Below are 19,566 nucleotides of genomic sequence, written 5' to 3'. Positions count from 1 at the left end.
TTATGATCCCTAGATTGCTTAGTACTGATTAAAAAAAAAAAAAGTACAGTTGTCTTCTTGAAAAAGTAGGACAGGAAAAGAAGATTGTGCTTCCTTGTAGCACTAATAGATCAGTGACAAGGAAATTCGGTAGCAGCAGAGAGTAATAAAAGAACAAGCCTAATGTCCCTTAAAAATCATTATCTCTGATGAGGCAGTTGTATCACTTCCTGCTCCAGTGATTGACAACAGCTTTATCCAATATTCATAACCAAATTCTTTCTGGAAGCTAATCTGACCTTGTTCATATGTTTCCTTGTCTTCCCCCAAAAAAATGCATTTGGCACTGGGAGAAAAGAAACTGCTGATACTGAATGTTTCCATGGTTCTGCTTACTATATCAACAGCACTGTATTTTTTTGGGTTTTGCCCCTCTCCTTCTTTGGCTGACATTAAGTAGAAGTGTCTTATTTTAAAGAATATCAAATGGATAGTATCATAAATATCTTAGGAGGCAGGACATTTTTTCTCCCTCCATATATCTATGCACGCCATGAGAACTCAGGTTTCATCCTTTGCCTGTTTTTAGGTGTAAAATAACATGGACTAACCCTCCAGCTTTGCCAAGAAGTAAATAATAATTTTGATGTCAGAGCAGATGCCAGGTTTGCGAGGGCAGCATTGCAGTCATTGGTTGACCAGTGAAACAAGAATTCCTTGGGTTAGATTCTTGAGGGAGTATTGCTTGCAAGTCACATTTTTCACAGTGAAATTTATGCTAAAACCCACTCAAAAAAAAAAAAGTAACAAAACCTACTCAGAAAAGGAACATTGGTGTCTTTACCCATAGTACGGTGATTATACAATATGTTATTTTCAGTGTAAATCCCACAATCGGTCCTGCTTGTATTTTTGGAGCCTTTGATGACCAAGTGTTTTGAATTGTGAAGGGTGGTTGTGGTTGGCTTAAGTTTTGCACAAAAGCACATGTGGGGTCCATGTGCAACCCTTCTAAACTTTGATATTAAAACCTGTCAATTAATGCTGGGGCACATGTGGAGTTACCACAGTATCATTGCTGACAACATTTTGAAGAATATGCATTTAGATTAAGGTACTCTAACTTTCTAATTCAATGGATGAAATAATTTCTAGAATGTACTGTCGTGTCAGTTATACTACTACTGCTGCTTATACAATATTGATTGTAGATCAGAAAAACTTTCTGTTCTTTAATAATTAGGCTAATGAGAATTCCCACATATATCCTAGATTGAAGACCATTTAGCTTCTTAACAACTCCATGCTCTGCTAGTAATACCCTGCAAGATGTGGTTTTGTAAGAACACTCTCATACCGCCTTTGCCTTTTGGGACTTCTCTGTTATAGCAGTTCTTTAAAGATACAATTCACTGTCCTCTTTTGCTAGGACCATGGTTAAATAACATAGCTTGCTAAGGAGGAAAGGGGAGAAATAATTGCTATACCTATCAGAAGTAGGTGGGCAGACTTAAGCAGCCAACCTGATGAGAATGGCCTGGATTTTGGCATTGTCCACTGTGTTACAAAGTTTTCTTACTACATGGAGAAAGAGTAAGAAGTCTGGAAATCTCTCCCTAAACTGCTTAAAAAAAAAAAAAAAATCTAACTTATTACTAGAAAATTCCATCTTGGAGGCAGGGAGGGAAGACTTTTTGGTGGTTTGAGCCCTCTTTCATGGTTTAGGATGTCAGAAGAATTATAGCCTTGTGTTACAGGCCATTGCTTTGCTAACTCTGCACTTTTGTGGCCTCATAAACACAGTAAGTAATTCTGCTTTTTGTAAAGATTCCATGTGCATCCTTTCTGTGGAACATAGGTTGCCAGCTGGTTGGTCTGAGCAAGACTGAGAGTGTTCATTAACTGAGTAGGCTAAAGAAAATACAGGAAACAGGGGAAAGCTTTTTGGAAGTTTGCTTGCAAAATAAATTAATAGCTCTGTTGGACGAGGACCTTTATCACTCTCAGTGAAGCACAAGGCATGCTCTAGTGACTTAAAGCTCTGCAGTTAACAATTTGTGTCATATGGAGTGAGTTAAATGGTATTCCTAATCCTGCTAGAGCAAGAAATTTCATGAACTTTAGTGGCTCTAAAAAGGAGATGTCTCCCTTAAATGTCTCCCCATATCTTAGGTTGAATCTTATCTGCTCTGACTGCAGGATTCTTTCACGTGCCTTTTGTTCCTGAGGACAGAATAAATATTAGAACTAAGTATAATGTAATGTGCATACATAACAAAATGGTAGCAACAATGGGTTTTGCAATACACTGGAAGCTGACAAGATTCCTAGAATTATGAATCACAACTCACTTCAAATGTGACACATTGTAGAAGGAGCCTTGATTATGAGTTCATCTGTTGCTGCGTTTTATTTTGTAAAAGGTGCTGTGCTGCGTGTCACAAAAAACCAGAGAATTATCCAGAAGGCCCTGCAGGGAAATGATAGTGCAATTGGTAAACTTTTTAAGGCTCATGGAAGACAGAGGCCAATGAAAAGTTATTTTCAACAGGGATTTAAAAAGAAATGTCAGGGAATGAAGATAGGAAGCAGGAAGGCCTTTAAACCACTCTAAAATTGGTAGAATCTGCCCCAGGGCATGACGTGCAAAGGCTGTGTCAGTGAAGAACTGTACTTGGGCTAGTTAATGAAAGAATATGGGTGCATGCATGTCTATTGAGAAAGAGAGTTAAAAATAAAAAAAGAGACACCCTAAGTTGTTCTTTGCAGTGATACTTACTGAATTTTCCTTTCAGCACCTAAGAGTCGTCTCCAGAACCGTTTACTCTTTCACCTGGCACATAAGGTATGATGTCTTTTCTTCACTCATTCGTTGTTTGTTTTCTTTTCAGTTTGGTAATGTGTAATTTATGCTGGCAACCTGGCAGAATAATTAAAATGTCTGTGGTGGCAGAAGAACAAATGTTTTCCGTAACCACCCTACTGTATTAAAATGTGGAGGAGAAAGTAAGTGTGAAAACATGATCTCAGAATAGATGCCCTCAGCATGTATCTAAGCAAAGTCTTACCAACACACTTCACATAAGTCATACAACAGGAGCCTGATGGTATTTTTGATCATGAGGAACCTGGAACTTGAATAGAATCAGAAATGTATAAGCCATTATTTTTCTTTTTCTTTGAAGTGTGCCAGGTTTTCCTAACTTGCAGCTGTCTTATACTTAGCAATTTGACCAAAATGGTCTGTATGCTATTACTGATCCTCCTAAGTCATTCAGTATCCAAGAAGTCGTATTGTTTATAACATGAAATTTACTTTAATTTCAACAAGAATTAAATGCTTATTTCACTTACCACACATAGCTATCTTCCCTTAAATTTGGTTTTCTACCATCCTGTGTTATACTTAATAAATATTGTGCTACTGAAGTGACTGAGTTGAAAGAAAGTATAAAACCTGAATGTTAGCTTTGATGTCAGATTGTCTTTACTTAAATCTCTGTTAAGTTTAAGAGAGAAATCTTAAAAAACATTTTTGTAGTGACACTGACACTTACAGATGTCTGTGATAAAGAGAAGTTGAATAATTCTTAGTTCATCTAGTTAGTCTTTGGACATAAAGGGTTTTGCGAAACTCTGAAGCCCATTGCCTTTAGTTCTGTTAAGCAACTTCTCTTGCCTTTGTACTGGAGTATCATTTTGTGACTGGCTGAAAGAGGGAGGAAAAGGATTTGAAGAAAACTGAGCAGATAGATGAAAAACGAATACATAAGATAGAATTTGTGTGTAAGAGAAATTCATAATTACTGTAGAATCAGCAGAACCTGCAAAGGGAAGCACTACAATTGTTGTCCCAAAACTTGTGGGATTGTTCACCAAGTGTGCAAGCCAATAACACACGTTGTTGAGGTATTAGCTATTTATTGCCAGTTCTGCGCAGCAAAGGGTGCTAGGGGGTATCCCCACAAAGCTAGCGCACCCGACACTACAACAGTCATTCATTTATACATAGTAAATTAGCATAATTACCATACTCACTGTTTATCAACCTTTTACTGGTGCCCATAATTCTGTATCTTAAAGCAGACTGGTGTATAATGCCTTGTCTTCATTTAAAGGTGCAGCGTCTTTTAATTTTACTGCACAAGCTCAGTGGGTGACGGTCTTCAGGTAGAGGCAGGCATCCTAACTTCTAGAGGTGTGGTCTTTATTTTATAGTTAGTTAAGTTCACCTAAAGGGCACATTTTTAGCTGATTCATGTGGTATAGCCAAGCTTCTTGGGCAACCAGCCCACTAAAGTTTCTGGTTCCTAGTTTTAGGTCGATTTGTTCTTTCTATTCCATTGTCTTGTCAAGACTTGCTTAGCCAAGTGATTTACATCGATTACTTATCTTTTGTTCCCTAAGTTTGTAAAAAATACAACCATAAACATTTCGATATCAGAATAAGTGATCTGAGTAGACAGATTAGGTGAATAGCCTCAACTTTACTATTATAACACAAATGTAATGGATATGTTTAACTCTGTTCTTTGTTTTTATCCTTGTGTGTGTGTTACATGCTATAAAGCAATGCTTTTAAAAATAAACCATTTAGTTAAAGATACTGGAATTTTAAGGAGCTGATGAAAGAGAAATTGTTACTGCTGTAAAGAAGTCTTGTGAAAATTTGTGCTTGTGTGTTGCCAAGTCTTGTGTTTTTCTGTTATCCAAGTGAAATAAGATTTGGATCTACAAACAGCAAAAATTCTGCTGGCTCGAATAATAACAGTCCAATCTTGTGTTGCAAAATTCTGTTTGTGAAATAATTAATTCAGCTCTTCCCCTCTTATCCATCAAGGCATGTGAAATGTAATTATGTCTAAATCGCACATTAAAGGAAAATGTGTACTTAGTTTTAGCCTCACATTTACCTAGTTTCAACTGGTCTGCCTCCTTAATGTTTGGCTTCGTCCACTGGTTAAATTAACTTTAAAGTAACAGAGGTTTTCCAGATGTTTAATATGAATCACCTGCCGTTTGCCAGCAAGGACAAAACTAATCCAGCTAATTAAAACAGTTTTTCTCGCTGAACTCTTCTGAGAATGTGTTACACTCTTTTTAGTTCAGTGATGAGAAGAAACTGATGAGCTCTCACCAGAATCTGCAAGACGTTACAGAAGATCAGCTTAGCTTGGCATCTATCCACTACATGCGGTCCCACTACCAAGAAGCTATTGATATCTACAAACGCATTCTTCTTGATAATCGGTGGGCATCTCTACTCTAAACCTTATTGCAGTGTCTCTGATACTGTTGGTATTTGAATTCCATTTAGTTGCTTGGTTTCTGAAAGTAGGAATTTTCCCCAACTACTATGTCCCTTTCCCACCACAAAATGTGCACAAGTTGCAGCCCCCTCAATTTTGTTCATTGTAAAGCATTATTGAAAAATGCATGTTTAAAAAGAAGTCTGTTTTCTGTTGCTTGCTTTTAGTGATGTTTTTGTGTAATTCCTTCTGAGATCTTTTTTTATTTTGTTATTTACTTCTTCTGAAATTATATATGGTTATGTACCTGCTTTGTCTTTTTCCTTTTTCCCCTCTGATGGCCAGTCTGGTGACCCTTGCTTGTGATTATTGACTTCTCCTTCACCTCTTAGCCCTTTTAAGAAGGGTTAAGTTCTCAGCTTTTATGTAGAGAGTTCCTTGCATTCCTTTAAGTCTGAAATTCTTTCCATTTCTATTTACCCTGCTATGATATTTGTTGATGGCTTTCCTATCATATTCTGCAAGTTCTTAGTTCAGAATTTAACAAGGAACAACTTGAATTCTTAAGTGGCTGGAAGTATTGTTTAATAAAATAGAAACAGCTGTCTCAGAATACATAGCTATCTTTTAGCAGTATCTCCTCTTGAATGCTTCAGAGAAGTCCATCATAATGTGTATGTCATGTAATGCTTGGGGAGGAGATTTTAACTTCCAAGTCCTGTAGAATCAATCACTCAAAGCTAAACGAGTAACCTTTGTGACAATTATCCTTTTACTTACTGTTTCCACAAATGCCTGTCTTATTTCTGTGTCTAGTTCTTCTGGCTTGATACCTTGTAATGGCAAGGATTTTTTTGAATAATTGTACTTGGTATAACATAAAAAGATCCATTAAAATATTTTCCAAGTTTTATGTGCATATTAAATGTCTTTGCATGTATTGCATAGAAAATCCTATTCTGCCAGGCCAAATACAGCGCTCATGTTCTGTGCATTTCCTTAGTGTGAAGTTGCCACCATTCCCCAGATTTGCAAACCAAAAGTTTTGTAGGTAATTCTTTAACGCTGCAGTAGCTGCCGTTGAAAAAACTAATGCGAATCTGGGTCTGGATCTGTGCAATCTTAGCTAACAAACTAGAGCTCTAAAAGCTCTAAGCTTTTCTCAGAAACCCCGATTTTGATGTGCTTGTAAAAGATGTATAGACATGTGAGAGCTTTATCACTGATTTTAATATTCTGTAGTTAAACTATCTGGTGGGATTTAAATGTTCTCCTTAATCCTCTTTCCTGCAGGGAATACCTGGCTCTGAATGTATATGTGGCCCTATGCTATTACAAACTGGATTACTATGATGTATCACAGGAAGTGCTAGCTGTTTATCTTCAGCAAGTTCCTGACAGCACCATTGCTCTTAACCTTAAGGCTTGTAACCATTTCCGACTTTACAATGGGAAGGCTGCTGAGGTATCTATTGGGCGGCCCTTCAGTTCACCTTTATTTTAGTTCAAGATTCCATACAGGTTTCTTTTCCTTGTTATCTATCTTAATCAGTAATGTTGATAATGGCCTTTATCTTGTCGTTGTGTCCTTCTCTTAGGAATGTCACCTATTTCAGTTTCCCTGGTATTAAGCCATCTGTCCACATGTGTGCACAGTGGTCTTAACAGTTTTCCCAGTCCACTTTTGACCTTGTGTCTATATGTATTAACCAATTGCTAAAAATCACCACAAAGAAGTGGGAAGGCAAAAATCTTCCAGTGCCCCAGCACCGCCGGAGATGTCTTTCTGTCAGCTTTTGGGCTCATATGAAGCTCCATTTATGCTTGTGTGCTTTTTTGTTTTCATGTTAAAATTTTAGAATGTATGTAATTCCAGGCAGAGCTCAAGAACTTAACAGACAGCGCCTCACCGTCTTTTGAGTTTGGCAAGGAGCTCATTAAGCACAACCTGGTGAGTAATGTATTCCTCGGATTTAACATGAACTGCACTCATTTGTAGAGCTTTTCTTGATGATTCATAAAATGGAATATTTTGGGAATTGCAGACCCAATTGAATCTCTGCTGCCATATAAGTCCCATTCCAGAAATCCTACCTGTATAATTAATGTGCATCAAGTGTATTTTTTTTCCCCCTGGAATTTTTCCCTGTCAGTTTTGAGACTGTGTCAAGAAAATAATAATGCTGTTGCTTTTACCCCCGAAGGCATATTAAAATAATTTATGTCCTGTAAGTATACCTTTGCAAGACATTTTGTGGAGCCTGGTCAGTAAGGACACTGTAGAAACAAGTCAGAATGCGTGACCCTGGACTCTTATTTAGTATGACAGCAATGTGAATGGAATTAAGATAGCTCAGAAAAATGGTGTTCATCCAAAAATTACTTAACAAGGAGTTCAGTTCATAGGGAAGAAGATGCTGATAAAAGCCAAAATACTTGGGTGTTCCACAGTAAGAGAGTCACTAATCACCTGTTAATTTTCCTGCAGTGGTATTATTTCTTTGCTGAACAACTGGTAACAGTAGATTGGTCTTATTTAATGATGGGCAGTTGCTTGCTTTGTCGTTTTCCAAGAGCAGTCACAACAAGCTAACACTTTTTTTCCCCAAGAGTTAAAACTGCTTTCATACTGGACTTTTGTAAGTTAACATTCTTTATTTTGAATGTTGGTCTTTTTGCCAGTGATTTATTGAATAAATATGTTAGGTTTTGTTGGAAGAACTGTCATGTGAAACTGAAGTATAAAGAATCGACTGCTCCTGATCATTTAGGATCTTGTGGCATTCTAAATAAATGCAGAGTTGTTAGCCTAATTTTTTCATATGCATACATCATAAGCAAATTATAATTCCATGTGTGTTCCCCTCAGTCTTGTCTCAGACCATATTATTCTTTAAAATCTTTGATATATAGCGTATCACTGCTTTGAGCTGCTAAAAGCTGAAATAAGTTTATCTTTACTGATGGATTAAATACTTTATATTCCTCAGAATAAAGATTTTCACACGTTGTAATTCTAGTTGCATAAAAGTAGGGATTATGCTAATGCCAGTACCACTGACCTTTTCCTACTGTTAATATAGGAATTTAAGGATTAATTTCCTTGAATTAAGAGATCATAGACAAGATTTTGATACACAGTTATCAGTATGCTGCTTTTCTCTGCAGGTGGTGTTCCGAGGAGGAGAAGGGGCTTTGCAGATCCTGCCTCCCCTGGTTGATGTTATTCCTGAGGCAAGACTGAATCTTGTGATTTACTATCTCCGGCAAGGTAAATACACCTTTCTCTGGCTCTTTCATAGCTTCAGGGATAACTTTCATTCATCTGATCTCAACTGACTATTCAATGAAATGCTTTTTTTTCCTTTGCAGTAAAATGTAATTTATTTCATTTTCTCTTCCTCTGGAAAATAGTGATGTAAGAGCTCCCATGGCTTGGAGAAGGGCTTTAATTGTGTGCAGTCAAATAAATCTACTTCAGCAGAGTATTGGAGGTTCTTGGGTTGCGGGTGATGGCTTTGGGGATGGTGGTGTTTATACGTTTACAGTGAGGGGACCTCTACTCTGCCTGAATATGTGCAAAGGGTAGGCATATGTCCTATGAAGGCAAGGACAACTATTTCTGTAAATACAAACAGAATATGAGCCAAAGTGACTGTGAACATGGCTACAGTTTGTGAACAAGACGTTCCATTCCGAATCTACTTTACAGCTCTTAAAGAATGCAGGTAGGTAGCCAGAATCAGTTGAAAAGGATTTTTCACTTGTTTCTCTCCTTTGGCTGACTCCTTTGTGTTTTATCTGAGTTTAGTTTCAGAGCCATTCCTATTCTCCCGTTGTGTTCCTTTATTCAGCAGTGGGTTGACTGGCTGAGTGATGACTAGGTGTTAACTGCAGTCATCTAATATAAGGTGATGTGATGATTGCTCTTCCATTCACTGCTTTCTTAGAAGCCTTGTGTTTTGTCACCTTTACGTTTAGATGACCAGAGCATCTGAAAGCAGAAAAATGTCTTTTCTTACTTTTTAAATAAATGAAGTCCACGCCTGTGATTTTTTTCCAAAATGTTGAAGAATTACCAGGAAAAAAGGAGATATATTCTGCTGGCAGAAATAAGTCATACCAACTTTATATTCTTTGCATCGCAATTAGTTCATCGGGGAATCTGACCATATGTGAACACAGTACTTTGAAAAAGCTCTGTGAGCTTTTTATAATGTAATTGACTTGGAGTTTCAGATACTGATTCTGAGTAACATCTTTATGGTTTGTAATCAACAAGGTTGGTGAGACTTAATCTTTGTAGTTGGAATAACTTCTCTTTGGTGCTCAGTTGTATCCAGGACTGCTTCTTTTGTCTGCATGTGCAATTGAAACACTGCCTCATTTCAGTTCAACTCAAACTGTGACAAATTTTAGAATACCCCACTACTCATGACTATTAGCAGTTATAGAAATTCTTGTTGTGGCTAATACCGTGCAATAAAAATCTCATTAATCTGATTTTGGTAATCTGCAAACATTACAGTCTTCACAAAATATGGCAATTCTATCCCTATTTTGTTTTATTTGACACTAGACAATGACAATAAGGTTATTTAAATTTCATATGAGGTTATTTAAATTTCGTCATGCTTGTAAATTAGATATACATTCTCAAATAAATTCAAATGGTCACAATTATATATTATTGAAAGTACATTATCACCTGCCTTATACTGTGTAAATTTAGAGAGTTCCAGGTAAATAACAGAATCACATTATCAGTGAGAAGGGACCTTTGGAGATCTCTAGCACATTTTTATTCAAGGCAGGTCCAATTAGATCAGGTTGCTTAGAGCCTTGTCCAGATAAGCATCTAGTCAGAACTTCATCTGTTGTTCCACCTTGTGTCCACTGCCTTTCATCTCACCCTATGGAATCTGTTTCCATCTTCTCTGTACCTTCCCATTAGTTAGTTGTAGACAGTGATAAGATCTCCTTTGGGCCTTCTCCTCTGAAAGCTAAGCAAATGCAGTTCTCTCAGTCTCTCCTCAGCCCCTTACCTGCCTTGGGAGTGCTCAGGTGGGCTTGTGCCAGTATTTCAATGTCTGTCTTGATCAAGGGATCCCAAAAACAGACAACTGTGTCCACTACTATCCCCTTATCCATATAACCAGTCATACAATGGGTTAGTCAGTACAATTTGGCATTGGTAAATCTATGCCTGCTGTTCCCAGCCACCTTTCTGTCCAGTAGTATTGTTGCCGATATCACTACAGGTAATATTGGTATTGTTACCAATTATTTTGCCCAATAATATTGTTAACAATAATATGTTTCAAATTCAGTTCTACTAACACAGAAGCAAAGTACATCTTCTGCATCACTTAAAAATCAGTCTTGTTTACTTGTTTGCTGTCAACCTTGCAGTAATTTTCATTAGTTAGGTTCTGTTCTTCACTGTGGTATGCAAATGAGTTGCACATTGATAAAGGAGGCCAAGACAAATTAGGATTAAAACTATTTTCCTGGTTAGGCTAAGTTTCCATTTTAAAGTGTTGGTAGTGTAGCAGCATTAGTTAAGAATGTGAGAAGTCATTACTTCTAATGACTACAGCTGTCCCTCCAAAACTTACAAGGTCTCCAATAAAGGTAGGCTTGTGTTAAGACATGCTTTGAACTGGAGTGACTGAAGCACAAACATGCATCCCATTTTTTTCAGCTCTTCAAGGTAAGGTAGTGACTTTAGCAGGGTTTGGGGTCAGGTATCCAGTTGTAATCTGCTCCAGTGAGAGTGGCTAGGGGCTTCTGTTGGAGCCTGAAGAGCATGGTTCTGTGTTAATGGTCTAGACCAATGAAAGTAAGGGCTGCTGTCATTTTTTTGGTGGTGGTGGTGAGCTGAGCTAGCCAAAACTAACAAAAAAACTACTTCTATTTAAAAAAAAAAAAAAGGAAAAAAAAAAGAAAAAAAAGTGATTCCTTTTGGCTAGTCTAGGACCTTGTGCTGGCTTACTATGTGACTGCTCAAGGGAATGGGTAGGAAAGCACAAGGGCTGGAAGGGAGCCTGGGAGCTCCAATGTATAATGCCTTAAGTCACCCTGGAGTACTGTCCCTACAGTGTGTGGATGGTATGTACTAGCAAAAAAAAAAGTTTTGTTTTATAAGGTTTGTTCTTATGGGCAGCTGGTATAATGCTGTATTAACAAAATTTTGCTAGTAAAAAGGGCATCTTCACTAGGTTGGTTTATGAAGCCGACCATAGTGCCAACACCTTTTTTTGATTTAGGTAGAGTTTAGGATCTTTTCAGTTTACTTATTTTTTGGGTGGGAAGGAAGTTGTTTATTGAATTCAAAATTTACATGTCAACTTCTATACTAGTAGTGCTTTTTGCTTGTTAGAATTAGGATCAGGTAAGAGCTGCTGGACAGATTTTGAAATATTGATAAGGAAAAGATGAAGTTTCCCTTCAGAATCATGTTATTCTGTCTTCCTTGAGGGGTAAGTAAATATGAGAAGAGAAAAGACAGGAAGACGATGGATTTATTCTCTTGACCTTGTACTGTTGAGAAGGCAGCCACTGGATTATGAATAAGGGGGCCAAGTCATCTCTACTAGGAAAATTGTAGTAATAAAGAAGCTATTACTCACTCCATGTTATTTGAGTTCTAGAAAACCATCACCATTGTGATATAAATTCACAATGATTTATAGTTACCTTTCTCCTCCTGTCTAAATGCTTTATTTCTTAGTCTGTGACTATTGGGGAATGTTGCAGAGGATGAGTGACTTGTTCTAATACAGTGTGCTATGGGTTGTCATGCATTCTAACGTCTGGTATTTCAGATGATGTGCAGGAGGCTTATAACCTGATTAAGGACCTGGAACCTACAGCTCCACAGGTAATTGGAAACTGATGTCATGGTACATAAAGACAGAGGTTGTAAACTGATATGAAATCTGCCACATACATAACTGGTATCCTGAGGACAGCTTGCCCCATTCCCACTCTTAAAACTCTTGTGTTTTTCATCTTTTTAGCAACAATAGGCTTAATGTGCATGCATAAAGTATTATATATGTGCATATATGAATACTTAGCATGTTTATTATTGTACCACCTGGGGTCAACTAAGAATATAGCTCTGTTGTGTGCAGACTTGATTCTGGGGAGCTGACCATTAGTGCATAGATAAAAGCCCTCTTCCAACTACAAATACTTCTCATTTCTGCCCTGGTGATGGTTACCATCCCTCAGATCTGCTAGCTCAGATGCTCATGTAGTTTGTCCTGAAGCCATTTCAATAAAAATGAGCTAGATTAGATTAAGCAATTTAAATAATTGGTCATTTCTAATCCCATCTCACTTCAGCTGCAGTGAGTGAAAGCTATAGTGTCCCTTAGCTGCTACTGTAATTCTCTTTTGTGGATGTTCCAATATCTTTAGTGTCTGATTTATTCCTCTTTGCAGTTTATTTTCCAAAGGTCACATAGCTGGGCATGAAAGGGACCTTTCGTGAGTCTGTGTGAGGATTAGATGGAGGGAGGGAAAAGGAAAACCTCAAGAACACAGATCTGGTGATTCTGTGCTGAGGAGTGTCTTCTGCTGTTGCTTTTCACTTCTTGCATTTTTCAGTATAGCAAGAATTAATTGAACAGTTTTTGGCAGCTATTGGTCCTTTAGCCTCTGTTTTCCCCATATATGTGCCTAATATAAATAACATATCATTCTTGATCACATTTTGAAATGAGAATCTTTGTGCTTTTTTTCCATTTTTCTCACTGACACTTGGAAGGAACTCCCTGCTAAGACTTGCAAACCTACTCGTATATCATCCTTCAGTTCTTCACAAATTTATTCTTTGTCATGACGTCTATAGGATAATAATTTGGAATCTGTAAGAGAGTTGGTGTGCTAAAATGATTACTTCGCGTGCTGGCTAGTACTCTCAGATTGTTTCCTTGCACTCCATTGTTGGTGTGTAGATGTCTCTTTCTCTTTTTCCGTGTTTGCATCTGTGACAGGGCTATCCAGGTTTATCAGAACTACCTACTAAAACAGGTTTATAGCTGTAACTCCTAATTATAAGATTAGAAAAAGAGAAATGAGTCTGTTACATGCTGAGAAAATCTTGCTTAGAGAAGAATTAAACTATCGTTGTATCTCATAGTAGAGATTACAGGGTACTCTGCTCCTATTCTGAATTTCAGTAGAGTAACATGACCACAGAGCACAAACCTCTTGACATTTTTGCCCTGATGAGAAATGCTATGCATTTTGGAGCAAGGATGTTCGTGGTTATGGTTAACCAATGTGCATACTTGAAGTGGTATCTGTGCATTAATATAACAACATTGCGCTTGGTTATTGGTCATATGATGGTGAAGAGGGCATGACAGTATGTTATAGTGTTCCTTCTGGTGCACCATCTTTGAGCATAGGACATCAGAAAACACACTACCCCTTTGCATCCCACATGTTTAGCAGAAGTGATTAGCTAGCAAGTAGAATGGATTTCTGGGGGGTAACTTTGTACTACTGTACTACTGAAGCACTGTCATAGTATTATAGCAACCAGCTATCTATTAAACTGAGTTGGGATAGAGTTGAATTTAGGAAGAAAATAATGTACACGTAGGCTGTTATGTGTCTCCTGAAATCTTCACCTTGTCTTCTCTGATCCTTTTTACTTTTTTTTTTTTTTTTTTTTTCCCCAGGAGTACATCCTCAAAGGAGTGGTAAATGCAGCACTTGGACAAGAAATGGGCTCGGTGAGTGAAGCCGATGAGATTCTCCAGCTTCTCCAACACTAGAATGTGAACAAATCTGTAGGGACTGGAATGGAGTGAAACAAGCAGTCATTTCTCATTTAGATTGCAAGATCTCTGAGTCTCTTAATATTCTTCCATACAGTACTCAGTACAGAATGAGTGAAATGCAAATCTCTGTTGCTAGTCCTAACAATAAATCAAGCTGAATTTGGCTTCCCTGTCCTGCTTCCAAAAAACCTTGTTTGCTTTCTACAGTGTTCTTGTGTATCTAGGCACATACAGTGGCACATTTACCTTTTCTGTTTTTACTTCAGCCCTGGTTTGTCTGTTAGTTGCTCCTCATCTGTTCCAGAGTATATTTTCACTGTGTATTGTAGCATCAACTCTGGAACTCATGTTGGATTTGGGTTTTTTTTCCTCTCCCAGAGAGATCATCTGAAAATTGCTCAGCAGTTCTTCCAGTTGGTGGGTGAATCAGCCAGCGAATGTGGTATGTTTGAAATGTTCTCTCTCCATTATGTAATCCTTCTTACAATATCCAAATATATACCATCGTATCTTTGTCTAACTGCTGACTGTTAGCATGACTATTGCTAGGATTTTGTTGCTATAGTAAGAGTAAGAGAAAGCCTAATTTATAGTCCAAAACAAATTTGCCTGTTTAAATTAGAAGGCTGAATTGATTCCAAACCTTACTATACGAATTTGGCTGGAAAAGAGGCTATACTGCAAACTGCTAGTCTTCACTGATAGATGCTGTGGCAGCTTACCTTTGACTAATAATCCCCATTATAGAAACAGAAGACACAGTCTAATTAGATGAAGTGTGTGGCTGAAACCTCACAGGTACAGACACTTGCAGGTACAAATATAGGACTGCTAATGAAAGCCTATCGAGTACATAGAGTCCTAGCATGGAGTGTGCCCTGAAACTGAGGGTGATAAAAACATAAAGAGGAATTTGGCTACAGAGAGAAATGAAGGCTCTGGGACTAACTTCTTGGTTGAATCAAAAACCCCATGATAAAACCCAACAAAAAAATCAATATATTTTCAATATTTACTTATTCAATAATAGACCAAAACGAGACCTTGTCTTCCCTTCCCCTTGCCAAAGTAAAACCAAAAATCTCAAATCAAAAAAGCCAGTAGTTGGAACACAGAAATTCAGCCGAAATGTGGCTTCCCAGTTTCTTTTGTAGGCATTGTCACTAGGACTATTTCTTTAGATGGGTAACTTATGCATGTTTATGGTGCAGACAGCTCATGGTCCTCAGAGACAGAATGCTGTCTCCTGTGTCCATGGTGACTAAAGAGAAGGAGCTCAAGAGACAGAGTGGCAGCACTGATGAAACTTTCAGAAATACTGTTGAGCCATTCTGTTCCCCTTGCAGCCCTTGTACTGTTGAGATTGTGCAGCAGAGAGCTTCATGTTGGAAGGCTGGAAGTGATTCCATAGATGAGGTTTCGCTAACATATTCCTTTTGCATTGAGGTTATCCCTTTGGAGTTGGGATCCCAGCCTATAGAAAGAAGCAGCATGAACTGTAGTAGTGGAAGACTCAGTTAGTGGGCATATAGCTAACTGGGTTTGTGATGCCAGTAAAGTCACAGGGTGACTGATACAATGGTGGTAGACCTCTTAATGCCCATAACAGTCATGCAGGTGTGATGAGTGACCATAGCACACGTGGATAAAAATAATACAGAGATAGTCTGAGAAAAGATATCCTGAAAAGATGTATAGTGAAGATATAGCCCAAAACCAAAATTGAAATTGTTAGGAAGCTAAAAGTCTTAATTGTACTGTGAAATATTTTTAAACCCATATGCAAAACAAGATACAGAGGCTGAGAGGCATGGTTGAGGAAAAAAAGAAAGGGAACAGAAATGTAGTCAGATTAGGAAGGTGGGTTAATTGAAAAAAATGAGCCTATGGGAATGATCAGTTTCAACTAAAGGTAAATGGAAACATTAGTACTGCAAACATCTTATGCTCTTGGTACTTCCATGTAAAAACTGCTTTGTCATCTTTTTAAAAACTTGTGGGAGAAAGCTAAGATACGGAAGAGCACACCGTTCAAGGTAACTCCTCCTTTAAAGGCAAAATAGTGTGAGGGGTTTTTTGCATCCTCAAATGAAGGACAGGTAGAGGTCAACAAACCTCTAGGAAAGAGAAGAGACAAACAGAGTTCACTTTAGATAGGACATAACAAAAAGCAAACACGTGAAGACCAAATATGTAAATGTTTTTATACAAAAATTAGAAGTTTTACAAGAAGATTAATAAAGTGGAACACCTGGTTTTAGAAGAGGAAACTATAAACCTAAAATAATTTTTAAAATGTGATAGGAGGAAGGTAACATGTAGGATTTTGTTCCTATTTAATTTACAATGGGGTATTACTAACTAGATGATGCCAGTGGAGAAATTGTTCTAACATTATAGAAACCTTCTCTCAAAATAAAGTAAATATCTTTTTTTTGTCAGTGAGTAACATAAAATTGTTTTAAATTACATGCTCAGATATGAAACTCATCATATTGAGGCTAAATTATTCACCACCCAGCCTGGATGGGAACAGTGACTGGCATATTAAAGAGGTTAGAGATTTTATATAGAAAGATAATTAAATAATAGTTGGATACTTCTATTCTGCCCATATTGACCTAGTAAATGCAATGACATGGCATGATAGAGAGAATGAATTTTTAAATGCTAAGTTTTCATCTTTCTTAGAGAACACACAAGTGAACAGGTGACTCTAGACCAATAGAGAGATTACATAGAACCTGATTTGAAATTTTATGATGAAAATCTAATTTTGTTGCAGTGATCCGAGTATAATCAAATTCAAAATCCATGTGTTAGCAAATACCTCAAAAAATTTCGACAGCACTAATTTCAAGAAGGGAAGCTACATAATAACCTTTCTTATGTCTAACAGAAAATTTTCAGTGAAGTAACAGTGAAAAGGATAAAATGCACCTGATTTGAACACTTGAAAGAACCTTTTGTTTCTTTAAAGAAAGAGCTCGTATTCATAATTAATGAGATATAGGAGACAAGTAATGACATGACTAGGTTTGCCAATGGTACAAAATTACCTATAGTAGGAAAAGTGAAAACAAGCTGTGGAAGAATATATGAGGCTGGGTAATAATATGCAAATTAAATTTAACTTTGTTGATGTGAGGTAATACATGGGGGGGCGGGGCTTAAACAATATTTGCAAAATTATCAGAAAAGTTGAAGATAATCTTAGGGATTGATGAGGAAGAAGAGAACAAACCAAAAATAATTACTGTGTCATTGTATACAGATGTGGTTTCCTTTCTTGAATACTGTCTGCAGTTCTAGTTCTTACATTTAAAAAAAAATATGGGAGAGCAAGAAAGGGTACAATGAAGATAGCAAGAATGATCAGAGAAAGCCAATAGCTTCTTGAACAAGGAGAGATTAAATAAAGGAGGATACATGGCCTGGAAAATGATGGCTGAGTTTGGTTATGTTCGTGATACAGACCATCATAAATGACAAGGAGAAGAGGAATAGAGAAGGATCAGTTACTGTACCATACAAAAAAAAAAAAAAGGAGCATTGACAGAAGTCATCACACAAGACAATTAAAACAAACAGCACAAATTACTTTTTCACATAACACAACTTACTTGATATAGAATCTTGCAAGAACCAGAAGGTATAAAGAAATCTGTAGAAAAAAATCCGTTGGCTCTATAACACAAATTTTTCACTAATGATTAGGATGTCCTCAGTCCAGATTGTTGGAAGCTGGGAGAAACTTCAAAGGAAGTGGCATTACATACCACAGCATGTATTATATGTGAAATCAGAATATATTCTTTCTATAGCTGTATATTCTTACTTGGCAAGCTTCTGAACCAGATAGACTTTGGATCCAATATGATCATTTTTATGTTCTTATGTAACTTAGCATATTAGCTACTAGGTTGTATATTTGTGGTCATTTTTGATCTGCTGCCTTTGTTTTGCTGGATTTAGAATGGAGAACAGAATTCTTGCTGTTTGTATACTTGGGCTTTAGCTAAGTAGCCAGCTGTGCTATTCAAGCATGTAAGTCATGCTTTAGCACTTCCCACTGGGCCAATCCTTGCAAGGAGCTAGTACCACTAGGTTGTCTAAGATCTTTATCAAGTTACTTGGCTGCTTCACAGATTTATAATACAAAAGTAGGTTGTGCTTGCTGGAGTGAGCAAATCCTATGCTGTGTCTTTGCTCACAACTGGGCCTACAAGGCTCCTGATTTTAATGTGGATTATCAGAAATTAATGGATTAAAATGAAGATGTGGAATATTTTTTCAAAACAAGGTCCTGTCTTTCTGACTTCCTTTTGTTAACTGTGGAAGTCCCCACTGCCTTAAGACAAAAGCAGCAACGGACAGTTGCAGAATAATACAGTGTCATTTGTAAAGTCATTTGGAGTCATCAGTTAAGCCCTTTGCTGTTTTTAATTAGATCTCTGGCATGGAGGTTCAGGGAACATAGAGCAAACAGAGTTAATGTGAAAGTCCTTTCCAATGCATGTACACATTTCATCTCATGTTGGAAGTTATGTACTTTAAGAGGAGTAGGGACACTGAAAACAAAAATAAAAAAAAAAAAGGAAGCACTTACAGAGTAGGGGTCAATATTCAACTTCTAACAGCAATAAATAACACCCAGAACAGCAGCTTGGTTTGCTGGGTTTTTTTTAAGCTTAATAAAAATTCTTAATCCCAATGACATGAAATGGCACTGGCATTACAAAGAAGGATATAACTAGATTTTTGTAGTTAATTCTTATGCTCTTCTTCCAGGGTTTGAACTGGATGGAAAATTAAACAGATCAGATTTCTGAGATAAGTTAAGGAGGAAATGGGGCAAAACAAACATTAGTGAAAGTAAATGAACATTAACATTTCCATTAAATGCAGTGTTTCTGGTGCTTAGCATAAGTCTTAAGAACTACCCTAAAAACACTGCAAGCATAATGGAGAAAAGCACCCCTTTCATTTTCAGTGGACCTCTTTTAGGACCAAGTCAGGCATATCTGGTGTTGGGTGGGAGGAGTGAAACATTTCTTCTGGACTTTGTGCAGTCTTTTCTTGAGGTATTCTTAGGTCACCCTAAGTAATTTTTCAAAATGAGAACTTTTTCCTCTTCCTGCATGAGTCACATGGGATAAATTAGAACTACAAAACTCTAGTTTTCCTGTCACTGGTAGTATTCTTTGCTGAGTTATATGAGATTTACAGATGTTTTACTTGTTTGGTTTTTTAATGAAATCTTTCACTAAAAGTATATGGAGGATGGTGTGCTGGGGTAACAAAATTTTCTGCCAAAATGTGGACATAAGAATAAATACTGAAACTTAGAAACTCTTCAATCATATATGGGAAAAGTATGGTTTGAATATTTTGTTACTGTGATTCATTTTTACTGAAAATGTATTCTCGGTTTTAAGTTTTTGCATGTTTATTTGCATTTTTTAAAATTTTGTTTAAAATAAATTGCTGTGAGTTTATGAACTTAAAAAATTTAATGTGAGAGAAAAGGAGCACTT

At 37.1% G+C, this 19,566-nt stretch overlaps 1 protein-coding gene across 8 annotated transcripts in view; it reads left to right on the top strand.

The window, feature by feature from the left end:
• TTC26 (tetratricopeptide repeat domain 26) overlaps positions 1-19,566 on the top strand; it is a 53,986-nt gene that overhangs the window by 12,332 nt on the left and 22,088 nt on the right. For all 8 annotated transcript variants that reach the window (XR_003921707.1, XM_030003112.1, XM_030003110.1 and 5 more), the window contains exons 5-12: positions 2,775-2,824; positions 5,084-5,229; positions 6,522-6,693; positions 7,105-7,179; positions 8,397-8,499; positions 12,056-12,111; positions 13,928-13,981; positions 14,408-14,471. Coding sequence is in view for 7 of the 8 variants with exons in the window: in XM_030003112.1 (XP_029858972.1) it covers positions 2,775-2,824; positions 5,084-5,229; positions 6,522-6,693; positions 7,105-7,179; positions 8,397-8,499; positions 12,056-12,111; positions 13,928-13,981; positions 14,408-14,471 (720 nt within the window). In the remaining variant the exon portion in view is untranslated. The remainder of the gene's footprint in view (positions 1-2,774; positions 2,825-5,083; positions 5,230-6,521; positions 6,694-7,104; positions 7,180-8,396; positions 8,500-12,055; positions 12,112-13,927; positions 13,982-14,407; positions 14,472-19,566) is intronic.

This window comes from Aquila chrysaetos, chromosome 26 (genome assembly GCF_900496995.4).
Source record: "Aquila chrysaetos chrysaetos chromosome 26, bAquChr1.4, whole genome shotgun sequence".
NCBI classification, from domain to species: Eukaryota; Metazoa; Chordata; class Aves; order Accipitriformes; family Accipitridae; genus Aquila; species Aquila chrysaetos.
The sequence above is the reverse complement of the archived record's forward strand: the minus strand, read 5'-3'. Positions and strand labels throughout refer to the sequence as shown.